We start from the raw sequence: 16,262 nt of genomic DNA, 5'->3' as shown, positions 1-16,262 counted from the left end.
GAATCTGCTCTGGGCTGGAGCCCTTGTGTCTCGGAGACCCTGGGTTGGCCTCCTCCAAGGGCTCCAATGTCCAAGGCAGAGGCGAGTCAGTGGAACGTCCCTGGCCAGGTTTCAGAGCTTCTGTGGGCTAAAATGGAGGCTCCCAAAGTCTAGATGGGCAAAGAATGGGAGAAAGGGAAGGGAGAAATGAGGAGACTTAAGTGTTGTTGAAAATTGGGAAGGCGGGTACTGGTGAGGGTCCTGAGGGCCAGGCCTGTGAGGAAAGAGAGAGAGAATGCCAGGTTCCACAGGTTCTGCCAGGCTTACAGACTCTGCCAAGCACTGCACACTCATCAACAGTTTTCTCTCACCAGCTCATGCCAAACTCTCAGCTCATGACTCTTGGCTCTGGTGGTCTCTAGCTCTGGCAGTTAGCGTGACTTGTCTAACCTCAATTTGTTTTTAATCATCTGGACAATGGGATCACAGCCCATGGGGATTAAAAGAGCCAGAGTGTACAAAGTGCTTTGGGGAGTTCCTTCCTTGAGATTTTTCCTGGTTCCCCATAGCCGACGGGAAGCCTGGTAGTTCACACTAAGAATTCTGAACTGTTTTTGAGACTCTGTGATAAACTGACATCAATTTACCAGCTAGGGAGTGTGCAGCCCAGGTCATTGGTGTGTGTGTGTGTGTGTGTGTGTGTGTGTGTGTGTGTGTGTGTGTGAGAGAGAGAGAGAGAGAGAGAGAGAGAGAGAGAGAGAGAGAGGGGGGGGGGGGATGATTGACAGCTCTTTTCCTGAGCCTTGCATGGGGCCCTGTGGTGTTACCAAGCCCTTCTGAGACACTGGGCCATGAGCCCGTTGCTGACTGTTTCTGAAGACATCTATTAAACAAGCAGGATCTGGGGGAACAGTTAATGTGTTTTGCTAAGTTCTTATATGTGAGTCACTTTAGCAGGGAATCAGGGTGTGGACATAGAAAGCAAGTGGGGGCATCCTGTGGATGGCCCAGGGAGCCAGAGGAATGTCTGTTCCCCTGGGAGAAATGCTGGGAAGATCTAACCCATTTCAAGGTGCCAATTATGTTATGCATACCTATTTATCCCTCTAACAAAATCTTTCATGGTGGAGATTTGGATCCCCTCTTTCAGAGAGCTTAAGAGTCACTTATCCAAGTTCATTGCAGGCATCATGTACACGGTCTGGATTTGAGTCAGGCTCTAGTACAATGTGCTCCTTTCTCCCTTATGCCATGCTGCCTTTCCCCGAAAGCCCATATTTCTAGATTGATGTACTCTAGTGATAAAGGAGACATGTTCTTATGTTCTATGCTCTTGATCCTACTTACTCCCCACCCCAAAATAGACAAGCAGCATCTCCTAGGCAGGATTGGCTATCCTTGAACCCATCAGTTCAGTAACATTCTCAGTGGGCTGCTTATCTCAGTAGACTTCAGCAGAGAACCCTGCGATTGGTGACTCAGTACTGATCAGCCTGCCCCTATTTTCCCCAGCAGGAACCTAAGAGTTTGTCTCCTGTGGTGTTACCAGACCTGCTAATGCAGTAGCTCCCAACCTTCCCAACGCTGCAACCCTTAAATACAATTACTCATGTTTGGTGACCCTCCCAACCATAAAATTATTTTTGCTGATACTTCATAACTGTAATTTTTCTACTGGTATGAATAATGATGTCAATCTCTGTGTTTTAGGCTATCCCTGTGAAAGAGTCTTTTGAGCCCCCAGAGGGGTTGAGAATCACGATATTCCACATGTCAGCACAGGAGAGCAGAGCTCCGGTGTGAGGTCTATATCCGGGTCCATCTTCACTGCTTCCTGTTCTGGTGGAGCTCTGTGTCTGTCATCACTGTCTGCTAACATGAATGCAAACAGAGCAGAAGGCTTACAGGCAAAGCTGCTTCCTCCGCCTGTGCTCGCGTTACAGGGCGTCACAGAGATGCTGCCCAGTCTATGGCTCCCAGCCTTAACTTTCATTGACAGAACCTATGGAAACTACTATTGGGTCTGTCTGGTCCAAGTCACACAGGGCTCCTGTGGAAGTAAAGTGTAGACTAAAGTGAGTGCCTGTCACCACAAGGCTCACTTCTTGGGCACCTACCGGGCTTGAAAAGTATACTCACTTAAATGTCACATAAACCCTGTGAGCTGGATGCACCAGGCATAAGGCTTGCTGGAGACCATGTAGAACCATGCTCGTGGGTCCCTAGTGTCGAGCTACTTCAAGGATGATGTATTCCTCTCTGATGATACACAGAGAATCTCTGCAATGAGCTCTCTATCGTTCTCTAGCACAGGCATGTTCACAGTTCGAGCCATACCTACAAGGTTTCCATGAGTGTGGCAAGCTAGGCTAATCTCCTCATCGCCCACCTCCATCCTCATTTCTCTTAAGTCTTCATCTTCTTCCTAGCTGACATTTTTATGCTGCCGTGTTCAGAGTTACTATATGCACCTGTCTCCTCTGTTGGTCAGCTACTGTCTTGTGCATGCTCATAACAGGTCATTGTTGCTGTGTCATGAAACAGGAGTGCTTGGGATGTTTCGAGGAAGACACAACTACTACCCATCAGTAGACCTAGGAGTATCGTGGTGATAGGGGAAGTGTGAGGCACTACCGACTCTTCCTGAATAAACAAGACCTCAGCCAGTTGCTTTAAAATGATTGAGGGTTGGTGTGAGGTAGAAGAGAGCTAGAACACGCTATATCACTACCTCACTCTTTGAAACATCCTTTTACATGTCACTCTTACCATACATTTAACTAGCATGGCATCCGAATATATACATTCAGAGACAGGATTTTTTTTATCCTATCTCGCCAACTTATCTGTCCATTCACTGTGTGTCATTGAGGACTATAGTTTTACACTTTTATTTTTATTTTTTTAGTCTCTGTAGCTCGCCACATTCCTCTACTTGACATTTTCAGTGGTTCTTACCATTCTTCTTGTCAGTTTTCCTCCTGGAATGTAAAACAAAGAAAGTTTTGGTCAGTCCTTGTATAGAAAGCACAGAGCACAAGTAGTCTACATGAAGAGCATATGGTGATTTTAGAACAATCTCTATCTTATCAAAATGTTGCGTGTCTTTCCGGTTGTTAAAACCTTTGGGGTCCTTGAGCTTCTGCTGGCTTATTATTTATTCCAAGGTATTTGATTTTGTTTAGGTTATGGAAAATGAGCATTTATTCTCCAGGCTATCCTCTAGTTAGTTGCTGTCTATTGGCGATGGTTACTACTTTTTTTTTGCATGATTAATTAATCCTTTCATAGTGGGAAATAGTTTTGTAGTTAATCCTCCAGGTTTTCCACATATATAAATTTACCAGTATAAGAATGGTGTTTATTGTGTTCTCTATAATGTTGTCCTTAACTTCATTAGTTGTTTTGCTCATTAGGGCAAATTTCTCTAGGACATTGTTTAATAACAGTCGTGACAGTACCCTCTTGTGCTGCCCCGACTTCAGTGTAAGTGCTTGTCAACATTTGGTTCTTAAGCCTGGTGTGAATAACTATTTTCTCATGAAGAGTTTTGAAAACAAAAATCTGGTTATCTTATCCTAGAAGATGTTGTCTCTTTTATTTGCTCCTTTGTGTGTATGTGTGTGTGATGTGTGTGTGGGTAAGTGTTCACGTGCATGTGGAGGCCAGAGGCCAACGTTAGGGGTCTTCCTCGTGCTTCCCATGTATCTTAAAGCAAGGTCTCTACCAAACCTAAACTCTTCCAGGCTAGCTAGGCAGAGAGCCCAGAGATGCAATTTTTCTCTTTCTCCCTAGCTCAAGGATCCTAGGTGTGAACTGCCATGCTTGGACTTCTACCTGAGGCCTGGAGATTTGAACTCAGTTCCTCATGCTTGCTTAGCAAGCACTTTCCCCATTGTGTTATCTTCCTGCCCCCCCTAATAAGATGTCATATATTTGGGCATATTCTCTTATAAACATTTTAGTGTGGCATTAATATTTGAAACTTATAAATACATAAATCTAAATGCATTAGGGAATGTTAATGTTTTAAATTTAACATCAGTAGACAGAGGGCCAGTGAGATGGGATGGCTTATGATGCACTGTCACCACTCCAAAGGTTGGATCTGGGAGAATGGAGACAATAAATGAGGTAGACGAAGAGCTAATGAGCAGCCAACTTTATTCAGGACCTCAGACAATTTATACTTTGAGAGGGTAAGTAGAGTCAGATGGGTAAAGCTCTCTTGTGTTCAAGAGGTATACAATCACAAGAACAAGCAGCACATGGCAAAAGCATGCTTTTCCATAGAGGCATATAAAGGACAGTTTAAACATTTAATTGAGTAATACCTGTAAGCCATAATGATAACTTGAGGTAAACTCACTCCTGTCTGCTACTCCTGGGAGAAGCATGAAAACACATTGCCAGAACAAGTCTGTGGTTGGAAGAAATGGAGCTCACAAGACTTGTTTTCTTGCAATGTACTCCCAAGCTCTCAGAATTCTCCTTACATGAGTCTGTTCCTAGACCATGTTCTGACACTGCATAATCCAAAGACTTAAGTTTAATCCCTGGAATCCCTGTGAAACCGGAAAGAGAGAACCAGTTCCATAAAGTTGTCACACACACACACATACACACACACACAAATACACACACACACACACACACACACACACACACACACACTCTCACACCGTGGCATACACATATCTACATTTAAGCATAGTAATAATGATGATGATGATAAGTAAAATGCAAATTAAAATCATTTGGAAGCTGAGTATAGTAGCATGTATCTATAAAAGCAGTACTCAGGAGTTCTAGACAAGAGCACTCTGAGTTATGGCCAGCTTGAACTGTGTGACCTTGGCTCAAAAACAAACAAACAAACAAAAAACAACAACAAAATAAGCACCCCCCCAAAACAAAATAAACACTCAAAAACCAAAAATCAAACCAAAGCAAACAATATCAAAGGAAGTTTGGAGGATGTGAGTTTAGAGAATTTTAATAGAATTATAGCATATCACCATATTAGATATGATATAGCTGTCTCCTGTGAGGCTATGCCAGTGCCTGGAAAATACAGAAGTGGATGCTCACAGTCAGCTATTGGATGGAACACAGGGTTCCCAATGAAGGAGCTAGAGAAAGTACCCAAGGAGCTGAAGGGATCTGCAGCCCTATAGGAGGAACAACAATATGAACTAACCAGTACCCCCCGAGCTCGTGTCTCTAGCTGCATATGTAGCAGAGGATGACCTAGTCGGCCATCAATGGGAAGAGAGGCCCTTGGTCTTGCGAAGATTATATGCCCAGTGTAGGGGAATGCCAGGGCCAGGAAGTGGGAGTGGGTGGTTTGGGGAGCAGGGGAAGGGGAGAGGGTATAGGGGATTTTCAAAGAGGAAACTAGGAAAGAGGATAGCATTTGAAATGTAAATGAAGAAAATATATAATAATATTTTAACTATCACCTATGATTTAATCTTCCTTTGACAATACAGGATATCTTTTGGGATCTTGAATGGTTTTTGATAATTTATGGCTATTGGTTATCTTATTGATTGGTAGAAGGTCTGTTGAGAATCAATTATTGGAAACCCATAGTTCTTCCCTGAAATAGTCTGATTTTCATGCCTTAGCTTCCTGTATCTGGAACAGTTTCAAGAAAGATGCTAGAACTAAGTTTGCCAGAACTCACCACCCTTGCAGTTTAGCACTAAGCATCGTGTCTAGCACAAGTCAAGTATCCTGGCTGAAATAGGATCTTTTGGGCAGTGATGGGAAGGAGGTGATGTATCTCCAGGCAGGGCAGGCAAAGGGTGGGAGGCACCCAGAGCTCATAAAGACCCACTGCCTAGCTCCAGCACAGTGATGGCTTCCTGGCTGGACCCTTTCTAGAGCATCCCAAGGAGATTCTGAAAAGTAACCAAACGTCAATATTTTTCATCATCATCAAAAGAAGAAAAAGAGCTGGAGGGATAAACATCTCATTAAAAATTTCTTTTATCTGGATTTATGCATTTTTATTGAACCAAGACGTGTGTTCTTTTAAAGTTAATTGGCGCAGTGAAAAACTTAAAATAATATGCTGACTGTTTCACAGAGATCAGACCCAGGCCAGATGAGGTTTGTTTTCCACTGTCAACAAGGGCAGGCGGTTAAGGGAGGAATCACATAATGTTCTAGGGATGAAATCTTGGGTTGCCATGAAATGACTGCTCCGAAATGTAGAACAAATTTTATCTTAGACAGAATCTCTCAAAAGGATAAGGGCAAGCTCAACTTTAAAAGTTGAATTAATCAGTTAGTGACATGGAACTAGTCAGTATAACAGAGTTAAGGAAGATACTTAAAGGTACAGGGGAAGGCTTTCAACATCAACGACCAGAAATGTGTCTACAAAAGGACACAGAGACACACCTGCTTGGAGGTGGAAAATTAAAGACGGAGAACACCAGGAGCTGGTGAGCATGCTCAGCAACCAGGAAGTGGTACAACTGCTTGAAAAGTAGCTTTGTGACACTTTACGATATTAATGCATACTAGTTATGAGAAACACCACCACCATTCCCAGGCTTTTCTTCTTAACAAGAACACATCTGCAAAAAAACCAACCAACCAACCAACCAAAAAACAAATCTGCAGAGAGACCTGTGCACGAAAATTCAAGTCAGCTTTTCATAATTCCAAGCCTCAAGTCAACCCACACAGGTGAAACAAATTTGCTATCTTCAAGCTAGAGATGCCTCCGAAATGAAATTAAAAATTACATGTATGTCATATATGAATTTCAAAACCTGCTCAGCCAAAGAGCTGGGTTTAGGAATCTACGTGTGATTCCGCTTTTGTGGAGTGCTAGAAAACTGTGAGCCCAAGCACCAGAAGGCAGATCAGCCATTAAATGGGGCTGGGATGAAAGTGGATGGGGCCCTAAATGGGGAAGGGCAAAAGGAACTTTACAAATATACAAGTAAGTTATCTGCATTTTTCTTATATGTAATCTACAGCTCAGTACCTTTAGTCTAAAAAACGAGATCGCTTTTGTATTTTGAGAAAAATCAGAAATATAGCCTTCACTTGAAAGAACTCCTTTAGGTACTGGTCCACAGCATGCAGCTGGTCCCCCAAACCACTATTCAAGACATTGAGTGAGTCTCAGGCAGAGCCACTGTGGTGCTTCATAGGATGGTCCTTTTAGGAAACGACCCAGTTCATCAGCTCTTTCTTGGACAGGACCTTAAACAGAGGGGTAGCTATTTATGGTCACTACATTCCTCATAGGCCCTGTGCTTCCTGAAAAGGTTCCGTTCTGAAACCACTTCCATCCCGGTGACCTGGAGGAAGGTCAGGAGCCGACGTGGAATGACTGTACACAAGCAAGTTGTTCTGTGTGAAGAAATGGCGTGCTAACAACGCCCAGTCAAGAGAGTTTTGGGGAGCTCAGATGAACTTCCCCCTTGTCCCTAAGTTTCTCTGGTCAGTTCATGGCATGTTCAGGTTGGGATTTGCAAGTATTAGACAAAACATATCTCAAGCATGTTATGAAGTATAAATTACAGTTCTGTAGCAGTGAAAATGTGTACACATTAATGCAAATTTAAAAAGGGACACAATGTATAATAGGAACATCTTATGGAGGAATCATTACTCTCAGGGACAAGCAAACCCCCTAAGAATTAGGCACCTTCCCAGGAATTTATCTCAGGTGGCTACCAAGCTCTTTTTTCAAAATTCCTCTTAAATTACTGTTTTCCTTTCCAGCGAACCACCTCTACAGATCCTCCTTCTCCCACGGGAGACACTTGTTACAGTCTTGGCTAAGTTAACAATTCTACAAATTTCAAGAATTTTTTTTTGTCTTTTATTTTTAACTGCTTTCATTTTTAAAAAGCAGAAACAAAGTGAAGGGAAATGGAGTTAGCCACCCCCCGCTCCCGCCTGCGAGTACATTAATCCAAAGTCATTTGAAATAGAAGTTGAATATACGGCTTCAAGATGGTTTATTTTAGTGCTGTCCAAAACTGTGTTGGAAGTCAGGCCCCTGGGTCCTGTTTCCTACTTGAATGAACTAGGTGTATGTCATCATCTAGTCTAACTTTTGTTCCATGATCCTTTTCCTAACCTATCCCAGGGGCTAAGCAATTTCACTACATTATTTGATGTAATATGTTAGAAACTGGCCTTCGTACCACATCAGCCTTGCTGTCCCTTGCTTAGCCTCTGGCTTGCTAGCATCCGAGATGCCCCTGCCCCTTTGTTTTTCCCTCTATGCCTGCTCTCTGCCCCTCCCCTGTCTCTCAACCTTCCATTTTAGGATGCTGGCTTTTTTTTTTTTTTTTTTTGGTTTCACAAATATTAAGTGAGCAGACATGGATAGGCACTGTGAAGATAAGTGACACAGGACAGGACTTCTGTTTTGCCTCACTGATGTTGGTTGGACTGAAAGAAGACACAGGAAAGTGTTCTGGCATTTGAGGAGGGTGAGATCACATCTGATGACACAGGTCACGAGGTTTTGATGAGGGCCTTTCATCGAGGAACTAGACTTTGACTACAATGGGCAGTCATGGGGGCATTTATTCCCACAGGGAATAAAACCAAGCAGCCGGCCAGATGAGTACTGGAAAGCTTTTGAGTGATGACCAATCCAGTCTGTCTGGTATGCAGACAGCATACGCACAGTGAGACAATTCTGGAGATCTGTTGGAAGGGCAGGTGGGACAGAAGCATGTGGTAACAGTCGAACCGGCCTTGAAGCAGTGGGTAACACTGGAAAGACAGCACAATGTTGGTATCAGCCTGTCATTCTTTGCTTCATTCCCCTCCCAAGGGAAAAGCTTCAGGAGGAAGGCATGGAGAGCCAAGGAGGATGGGGTGAGCATGAGGTTTCCTGCACAGCCTAGAGGATCGGATGCTTGGGATGACAGGTACACAGCTTCCACATAATTCCCATGTTAAAGAAGACATCGACACAGAAATTAAAAATTATTTTCCTTGAGTGGAAGTGGGAAACTGTGGTATACGAGACACTCAGAGAGGAAGGAAAAGCCCTAAAAGTCTATGTTATGATTTTTTAAAAGGCATTTGGAAGGACACCTACGTGGGAGGATATTGCTATTCCTAGAGATGAGTTATTAAATGTGAATCTTGGTGGTTGGCATGGGGCATCTCCTGTAGTGACCACTCAGGCCCCAGAGGCCGGTGCCGCTGCCCATTCACCATGGCTAGATGGTAAGAGCTCATTACTGAGGACTATACATTTTGGTCGTAAGACATAGAAATCTAGAACTGAAGAGAGGTGGCAATGACGAGGCCAAACAACACAGGGGACAGGAGGGGATTTCCTTTGCACTGACTGGCTTCCATTACGCTAGAAGGTGTCGCTGTACATTGAACACTGTAGAATTTTATGTAAACACACATAGTGGATCTCTTTCTGACTTCTTTAAGCATAATTATCTTGAGATCCACCTATTGGTGTAACATGTAGCAGTTCATTCCTTTTCTACTTCTGAGCTGTATTTTACCCAAGGACTCAGTCTACAGCAACAGCAAGTAGGTCAGCAGTTGTGTGTGGCTGCAGCAGGGAACAAGTGGCAGAGGAAGATGGGAAAGACACTAAAGGGCGTGGACTAGAGTTTGAGGTTATAGAAATGTTCTTGATTGTGCTGGAGACTTCATGGGCATACACACATGTCAAAATTTGTCAAAGGATGTGTGTCAAAATATATGTAATTATTTGTAGGTTAATACTATCTCAATAAGGCTATTTAAAAAAAAAATCATCCTTAGTGACTTGGCCACAGGAACCTAAAGCAAACTACATGCTGGAAGAGCTGAGATCACAGAACATGGAGATAACTGAAGTCTACCTTGCCTTGGGAAAAGAAGCCAGTCTTGTTCATCACAGTTAATAAGCTACAAAGTCTACAACAAGGGTCTTCCTATACACCAAGACAAAATAGGTCATGTTGCTCAATCTAAGCTTCCTTATCCTCTTCTCCTCTTATCTAGGGGAGGGGGCAGAGGTAAACATATGAGAAAAATCTAACTTAGAAGATTATGCAATAGGTTGTCAGAAATCTACAATCAAACACTAGAAACAACCCCACAGCTTATATAATAAGTATCTTTCTTTACTTTCTGCTTACTCTCCCACCCTTCTTTCCCCTTCCTTCCGATTTTAGTGTCTTCTTGCTACTTCCTATCATTTGCTCTTTGCTCTACTTCCACCCATCTCCCTCTCTGCCCCATTTACAGGACAGGAGAATGCAGTGGCTCAGACGGCAACACGAACCCTGGAGCATTCCCTGCTTCTGGTCTTTTCTTCAGGACACGGTAGTTTATATCTTGTATTCTGGCATCCATGATATAGACAGGATAAAATCAAATGCCCTTTCCGCATAGGGTTGGTGTGTAACAGTGGTTCTCAACCTGTGGGTCCTGACTCCCTTGGGGATCACATATCAGATATATTGTAGATCGGATACATTGTTACAATTCACAGCATAGCAAAACTACAGTTCTGAAGTCCCAACCTGATAATTTCACGGTTGGGGTGAGGAATGGGGTTGCAGCGTTAGGAAGGTTGAGATCCGTTGGTGTACAAAATAAGTTGATACAGGAAAAACAACATGAGAGTAACGATTAATCACCGTGCAAGTCACTGTTCTCAGAGCGCCCATTCTGTTAGGTATGCTGGACTCCAGTAACGACAGGGAAACAGCCCTAGGCTCCAAGTGGATTTGAGAGTACATGAGATTCCAAGGTCAAGGTCAGGATCCCAGGCCTGGCTTGGCCAGTGGGATACTCTGGCGCTATGTTCCTCTTATACCAGAGCTTAAGCTATGTATTTACAATGGAAAGTTTGGTATAGAAGATATATTGATGGTCCTGTTCAGCTTTAACTAATTCAAAAGTACAAACACGTTACAAAATAAAGAACTTGTGTTATAGGGTGGGGGCCCAGCTGACATGACTCCATTTTTATTACAGTGAAGGCCATGTGTCCTGCAGGAGAGCTAACAACACAAACTAAGGGACATAAAGGCACTAAGATGTCAGAACACTGTGTTTATTTCTCTCATGTGTTTTGAGAAATTGTAACATACAGTCTCGATTCGTATCTTCGGGAGATACTCCAAGTTCTGGATTAGAGCTCCCTTTGTCCAGCATTGTACATGAGGTCTCCCGAAAAGTCAGACTCTGTGTACTTCATCTTTAAGTGGAAGGGGTCCCGTTAGTCTGGCCTCAACACCCGCATGGTGACCATGTTCTGTTTTTTTTCCAAGGTCAGGTATCTTGAGTGGTGAGGGAAGCAACCGCAGGAAATTAGCATTCATGCAGAAGAAGTTGTATGGAATTTCCTGGAGGGGATATAATATTCTATATGTAATTTAGTAGGCTGTACAGGAAAAAATAGCGGTTGCAAGGTAAAATATAACAAAAACAAACGAACAACCCCCCTCCAAAAAAAAAAAAAAACAAAAAAAACCCAAAACCATAGACACTCGGGTTGGTCCCATCACAGGTTAGCAAGCAGCAGCAGATACACCAGCAGTCCAGTTCAGTAGAGTTGGGTTAGCAACAGCAGTGACATGACCTAGTGACGTGACCTAACAGGGACAGCCAGGCTTCAGCCTTGGCTTGAGTCAAGGAGGGACAGCAGGAACACCAGGAGAAGTTCTCAGCTGTGCTTCTCAGGGAAGCAAAGATCAGTGAAGACTCGAGACCCACAAGCAAGCCCAGTTCTGTCTCCATCACTCCGTTGAGTCCTATTTATACCCTCCAAAGATTATGTGTCCTCCACCACGTGCCCTGCCTTGGCATGTACATCCGATCAGCTGGAGTCCATGGAGTCCAACTACACAGTGTAAGGCGGACCAATGCATGCGTGTTGTTAGCAGAGAATCCTTCATCATGTGTCCATTCACATGCTTGCTTTAGCAGAACATCCTCTCTCCTGTGTCTCCTTCAGTGAAATGTTCCTTCATGAGTCTGCCTCAGTCTTTCACCTGTGTCCACTTCAGGAAAACACTCCTTCACATGTTTGCCCCAGCAATACACCATCCAACTCAATTGACTCTCCAAAGAACCCTTAAGTTTCCACCTCGTGTGTGTGTGTGTGTGTGTGTGTGTGTGTGTGTGTGTGTTGGGGAGAGCAAACCGAAGATTCAAATTTTCCTTTGATTTCTAGGATGGTTGAAGGATACTACTGATATCTTTATCAATCACTGATGACAAAGCTTGACTTTTAAAAATTGTGTTAGTTTATTACTAAAAATTTGGAAAAGCAGCAAATAAAAGAGATAGTCACAGAAATAAAACTCATTATTTTAGTTTATTTTCTACTAATAATTTTCTGGCATGTTTTCACACATCTGAGTTTACATCTATATACCATTTTTTCTTGTTCACAAACATTTCCATATATCCCACCCCCACAAAAGCCTTGCTATTTAGTCCATGTAGGACTCATGATCTTCCTTCTTTTCCCCAAATCATACCATATCATATCATAGCATGTTATACCATAATCATACTATCACACATGTGTGTATATATTTTTTTGAGACAGGCTCTTGTTTTTTAACCCAGGCTGGCTTAGGACCCATGATCAAACCACCTCCTGTTCCCAAGTGATGGTATTTATGCATATGCCACCATGCTGAGCATATATATTTTTAATATTAAAATATTTCTACTATAGTGGAACTCTAGCATGATTGACTGTTTTCTTGTTGGGCATAATGTTGGAATTCACATCAATCGCCTGTGCTTTCTCTCTAGGATTATTTCTATGATGAGACACTGCAGGATTTGACTTAATAATTTTTTTTGGCTTTAGATATATTTTAACCAGAGGATTGTAGCAAAAACACTCACACTATCAACATATGAACACATTTATTTTATGGTAATACTGCTAAAATTAGCTACGTCCTAAAAAGAGAAAAAAACCTTCCAAGTTTGGTAGTGAAAGGGTCTTTTTACTGCAACTCTATTCACGTTTCTCTGATTAATTGGTCTGCCTTTTCCTCTTGTTCTTCTTTTTCTAGCAACTCTGCCCATTGTTTACATTTTCATCATGAATTAATCATTTTATAAAGTCTATTGAAACAATAACATTCGCTAGGGTGCATTTTTATTACATTAAGTATTGGTTACACAAACATTCTAAAGTCTGTAGTTTATTGACATGAATAAAATGAAGTATACATGTCCAGCGATCATTACATACTAACATTAGAGTAAGTACTGTCTCCAAAGAACATGATTTGTCTCATAGTGCAGTGGCCCTAGAAGGCAAGGCTAGACCTTCAAATCAAGTGAGAATACATAATCTCTATATTAAGGAGAAAGGCATTAAAAAAGTACAGTCTGTTAAATTCTAGAAGACTGTATTGGATTTGCTGAAGAATAAGTTCTTTTATTTACCTCTTCAAAGAACCGATTATTTTCTTCACCTCTTTATGTGCATCCTTGTCCTATAAAGAAAATACAAATGTACAATGAGATGTCACACATTCACACTGGTACTCTATGAACTTTGAAATTAACTAGTCTTGGATGTAGGTATTTTTCTAGAAAGGCTATCGCAAACAGACTGTATTTTCCTTAGGAGCGCACAGGATGCAGATGTATGAGAATGTAGTTGATGTACGGTGCTGTTTCTCCATGAACTCTGGAGTGGGATCCAGGAGGGGACAGTCTCCTACACAGGCTGACACATTGGTTCTACCAGTGTCTTAGCAGTAGTGCTGTCTCCCTTTCTAAGAGGTGTGAAGAAGCCATAGCCTAAGCTGCAGGATTTGAAGGTACCTGAGGTTACTCAGGAAGAGCCATACATACGTAGATTGTATATTTATAAGTACATCATATTATATTTCCTAAATATTATATATTTCATTATTGACTTTATCAAGTCATTTATACTGAGATTACTCTCCTATGAGTGATTATTGTCTGAAAACATAACAATTTAAAAGAAAATTTAGTGTCTTTTTTCACAGCAAATCAAAGTATTATAATTTCTCTTCCACATGAGTCTTTTCAGTACATGCCAGGCTGCTGAACTTGAACGCTGCCTTTAGGCAAACAGCGGTGAGGCTATTGATGAAGTAATTATTTCACTCAGCAATCATTGTATGCTGCCTTAAACATAGGAATGCCTTTTATTTTCTGTTTTAAAAATGGTTTCTTAGGATCTGTGATTAGCTCCTTAAAGTGAAGAGATGCTCACATGTATAATGAAAATACTGTAGTTTCAGATTCTTGCAAGGTAAACATGTTGATACACGTTCATTTGGGCTTTAGGGAGCAAATGGTGACAGTCTCTGTAGCAACTGGATGTGTGATAAGTTTAGAATGCTCTGGTGAGAGACAATAGACACAGCTACAAAGTAACTGTAATGTGAAGAAGCTACAAGCGAAGGATGCTATGGTGGGTCACAGGCAGGGCAGGAAACAGAGGAAGAGTCTTCACTGCAACCCTGGCTGCTGTTAGTGTAGCCGTGGATAAACTAGTTACAAACTCACTAACCGGATCTATTTCAGACTGAAGAAACCTTCCAGCAGCAGGTGGTTATAGGTATAAATCACTTTATCTTATATTCTTGACTAAGAGGAAACTGAGTTTCTAACCATACACACAATTTAGAAAACAATTTAACAATACAAATGAAGACTAGAAAAATAAAAAAGACATGGCGATGACTTGCTCATGTTCTTTTTTTTCTTATAAAATTATTTTCATAACATCCATTTGATAGGATGCATGGGATTATTTCAATCCTCTTATTATCTGTTGAGGCCTGTTTTGTGACCAATTATATGGTCAATTTTGGAGAAGGTACTGTGAGTTGCTGAGAAGAAGGTGTATTCTTTTCGTTTAGGATGAAATGTTCTATAGTTATGTGTTTTTAACTGGACAGTCTGCCTAGTTTTTTTTTCCTGACTGATGAACTTTCTCCTTTGTAAGATGTGTGTGTGTTTGTTAGATGTGTACATGTATATTTGTTATTTGTGAATATATGTGTGCATGTGTGTATCCATGGATTGGTGTTTGTAATATGTGTACATGTGTGTTTTATATATGTATTTGTATATATTTGTTTTAAATGTATGTATATGTTTGTTATATGTGTATGTGTATATGTTTGTTATATGTATATATATGTATATGTTTGTTATATGTATGTATATATGTTTGTCATCTGTGTGCATAAGTCTGGTGTGTGCGTGTGTGGGGGGGTCAGAGGCTAATCTTGGGTGTCTTGCTCTATCATTCTTGTTTATTTTGGGGCAGTGTCTCACTGTGCCTGGAACTTGCTGCACTGGCTAGATGGCGAGCTAGAAAGCCCTGAGCGCACTCATCCCCTCGCCCAGTGCTGGGATTCCAGGCACGGAGTGCTGAGCGTTATGTTGACTGTGGTGCTGGGGCTCTGAACCCAGGTCCTCCTGGTTGTACCCTCAGTACTTTACCCACTGAGACATCTCCCCCGTCTCTTCCTGCAGTTTTATACACAGTAGGCAGCAGGGTGTGCTAAGTGATAGCTCATGATTTGTGTCTGCCTTAGAGGTTTGTGTGATCTCCTAGTGACAAGTTATTCTACAGAGACTGAACAACTTTTAAAACTTTAATGGACACACAAAATCCAAGTGATGAAGTTGTACTATAAAAGAACATTTCACCATAGGAGAAGAGAATAGCCGTGATTACCAGTATCTGCCCATTCCCTTGAAGTGATTAAAGGGTAAAAGCTTCATTTATGAGTAAGTTCTGGAAAGCTAATGCTCCGTATGCTGACTATAGTTAGTAATTCTCCATCAAACACGAAACAGGAAAGAGAGCACTCTTTGGTGGTTTCAACCATGAAAAGAGTGGTGTGTGGTGAGGCAAGTACACATTAACTTGGTTGTGGTAATTGTCTTACACACTTAAAGATTTCTGTGTCTTTAAGTAGTCAAAGAGAGGTATAAAAATATATGTATGTGTCTGTTAAATATACTCCAATAAAGCTGGAATAATAAAATAAATCCATGTATTAACGGATAAGGAAAACTCTGGTTGCTCATCACTGCACCTCCGCACTGGTGGGTGCCCCACACTTTCTCCTTGCCTCGACTTACCTCTTTGGTGACAATAGGCAGTAGCAGTGCCAAGTTACAGAATTTCCAAGCCTCCTGAGACTCCCCAAGATCAACATAACACTAGAAATGAAAAGAAACATTCATGTTAAGGGCAACCCATATTTCCTGCAATGCGCTCAGAGTTATCTTTAAGCAGTTCA

At 41.8% G+C, this 16,262-nt stretch overlaps 1 protein-coding gene across 5 annotated transcripts in view; it reads right to left on the bottom strand.

Annotated features, from left to right (window-relative positions):
- The window catches only part of Rmdn2 (regulator of microtubule dynamics 2), a 64,431-nt gene continuing 48,169 nt past the window's right edge, over positions 1-16,262 (bottom strand). For 2 of the 5 annotated variants that reach the window (XM_029531484.1, XM_029531485.1), the window contains exons 10-13: positions 16,102-16,182; positions 13,408-13,457; positions 2,938-2,960; positions 1-253 (exon numbers count right to left, since the gene is read on the bottom strand). In XM_029531484.1, coding sequence (XP_029387344.1) covers positions 150-253; positions 2,938-2,960; positions 13,408-13,457; positions 16,102-16,182 — 258 coding nt within the window. In that variant the 3' untranslated portion in view covers positions 1-149. Of the gene's footprint in view, positions 254-2,937; positions 2,961-10,922; positions 11,337-13,079; positions 13,458-16,101; positions 16,183-16,262 lie in introns of those variants that run through there. The other 3 variants (XM_029531486.1, XM_021218230.2, XM_021218231.2) reach the window with 3 other exon arrangements.

Source organism: Mus pahari, chromosome 18 (genome assembly GCF_900095145.1).
Source record: "Mus pahari chromosome 18, PAHARI_EIJ_v1.1, whole genome shotgun sequence".
Classification (NCBI taxonomy): domain Eukaryota; kingdom Metazoa; phylum Chordata; class Mammalia; order Rodentia; family Muridae; genus Mus; species Mus pahari.
The sequence above is the reverse complement of the archived record's forward strand: the minus strand, read 5'-3'. Positions and strand labels throughout refer to the sequence as shown.